Source organism: Teleopsis dalmanni, chromosome 1, assembly GCF_002237135.1.
Source record: "Teleopsis dalmanni isolate 2A chromosome 1, ASM223713v2, whole genome shotgun sequence".
In the NCBI taxonomy this organism is placed as follows: Eukaryota; Metazoa; Arthropoda; class Insecta; order Diptera; family Diopsidae; genus Teleopsis; species Teleopsis dalmanni.
The window spans coordinates 145,223,698-145,225,327 of NC_051846.1; the positions used below are offsets into that span (position 1 = coordinate 145,223,698).

Genomic DNA, 1,630 nt, shown 5'->3' on the forward strand with positions numbered 1-1,630 from the left:
GGTTTTTCCAGAGGCCTGAATAGTCGTACTACAAAGTATGAAAAATGTTAAAGTTCAGTCAAAAACGCTTAAGATCAATTGAATGAAACAAATGTTTTGATAATATTAGAGTATTTCTAATTGTCGGTAAATTGTATGGCAACAATATTTCTTCAGTTCGGTATTTTGCAATAATTTATGCTATCGATTTATTCAAAATTTATAACATAAATGAGCAAAGCAGAAAACCCCCAAATGTTTCAGTGATAAGATAAGACTTGTTAAAAACTAGCAAATTACTATATTTACTGCAATAGTTAAAAGAAAGCCCATTCACTTATAGAACGCGAACCTAAACGCTTACCGGAATCCTTTAGAAGTACTTCAAGTAAAATAATATTCAAAATGTTTTCAAAAAGTGTGATTATTACTGCTGTTATCATAAGCATTTTGGGTGTAGCTTCAAGTGAGTTTATTGAGCTATAAAAAATTAATTGAAAAAAAGAGAGTACACTGGAAAAATTAAATTTTTATTATAAACAAAATATAAAAAAATTACTTTGTGAATTGAAAACTGTGTTATAAAAAAGTGATTAATAAGAGAATATTACTTGTTTTGTTAATATTAATTTTATTGTGTTAAAATATTTTTAAGAATATGAGTAATTTTTGAATTCCTCCATTAATCGTGATAATGAAAATAAATTAATAATACTTCTTATTAGCTATTAAACAAGGTATCAAAAACGACAGGATATCAATATTATATAGTAAACGTTTTTGAAACGTAACTTAAAGATGTCTAATTCAAAAATAAGTATTATTATGTTTAATTTATTCAATTTTATTCGGGAAAAATTGGTGGTATTAACTATATACTTGGAAGTTCCTGGAACCTATATAAATTATAACTTTCAAGTTTTTTTTTTCTGTTTTTGGTTTAAAAAGATATTATTAAAAATTCAAAAAAAAACCAATTTAAATTCACTATAGCGAAAATGAAGGTTAAACCTATGAACTTAATAGAGTAAATAACAAAAAATTGGTTCACTTATAAGAGATTAATTCAATTTTAATTATATATAAAATGTTTTATAATAAAACCTTAAATTGTATTATTTTGTTTTACAGTTAGTGCATTACAATGCTATACGTGTTACGATCCAAGTTCCTGTTATAACCCCAGCTTGCAAACATGCACACAAACATTAGCAAACGGCACATCAGCTTATCTAAATGCACATTTTCTTAATGTAAATACGAGTCTCATCAGCTCAAAATATAACTGCTTGAGTTCCTATATACGTTACTGTAAGTATATCTGCATTACGACTTTAGTGAAGAAGAGTCTAACATTCAATCGATTTTTCAGATGGTCCAAATACAACTTATGAGTATAAAAGTTGTGTCTATACGGTAACCGACGCTTGTAGTTTATCATTAAGAAATCCAGGAAATGCCTTCCAGACCTGTGGTGTCTGTAATAAGGACGGTTGTAATAGTGCCGGCCATGCCAGCGTTAATATGATAACGATGCTTTCCACACTTCTTCTAATTGGAGTCGCAAAATTTGTGCTGAGCCATTAAGATTCCAAATGTGTTTAAATTTAATTTAATAAGTTAAAATAGTTGCACCGAAAATCAAATATTA

The 1,630-nt window shown here is 27.5% G+C and overlaps 1 protein-coding gene across 1 annotated transcript; it reads left to right on the forward strand.

Annotated features, from left to right (window-relative positions):
• The first annotated feature begins 306 nt into the window (after positions 1-306).
• Positions 307-1,630, forward strand: LOC119667274. Its single transcript, XM_038076567.1, has 3 exons — positions 307-445; positions 1,111-1,290; positions 1,352-1,630. The coding sequence occupies exons 1-3, from the start codon at positions 385-387 to the stop codon at positions 1,564-1,566; spliced, it is 456 nt and encodes a 151-aa protein (XP_037932495.1). The 5' UTR covers positions 307-384; the 3' UTR covers positions 1,567-1,630.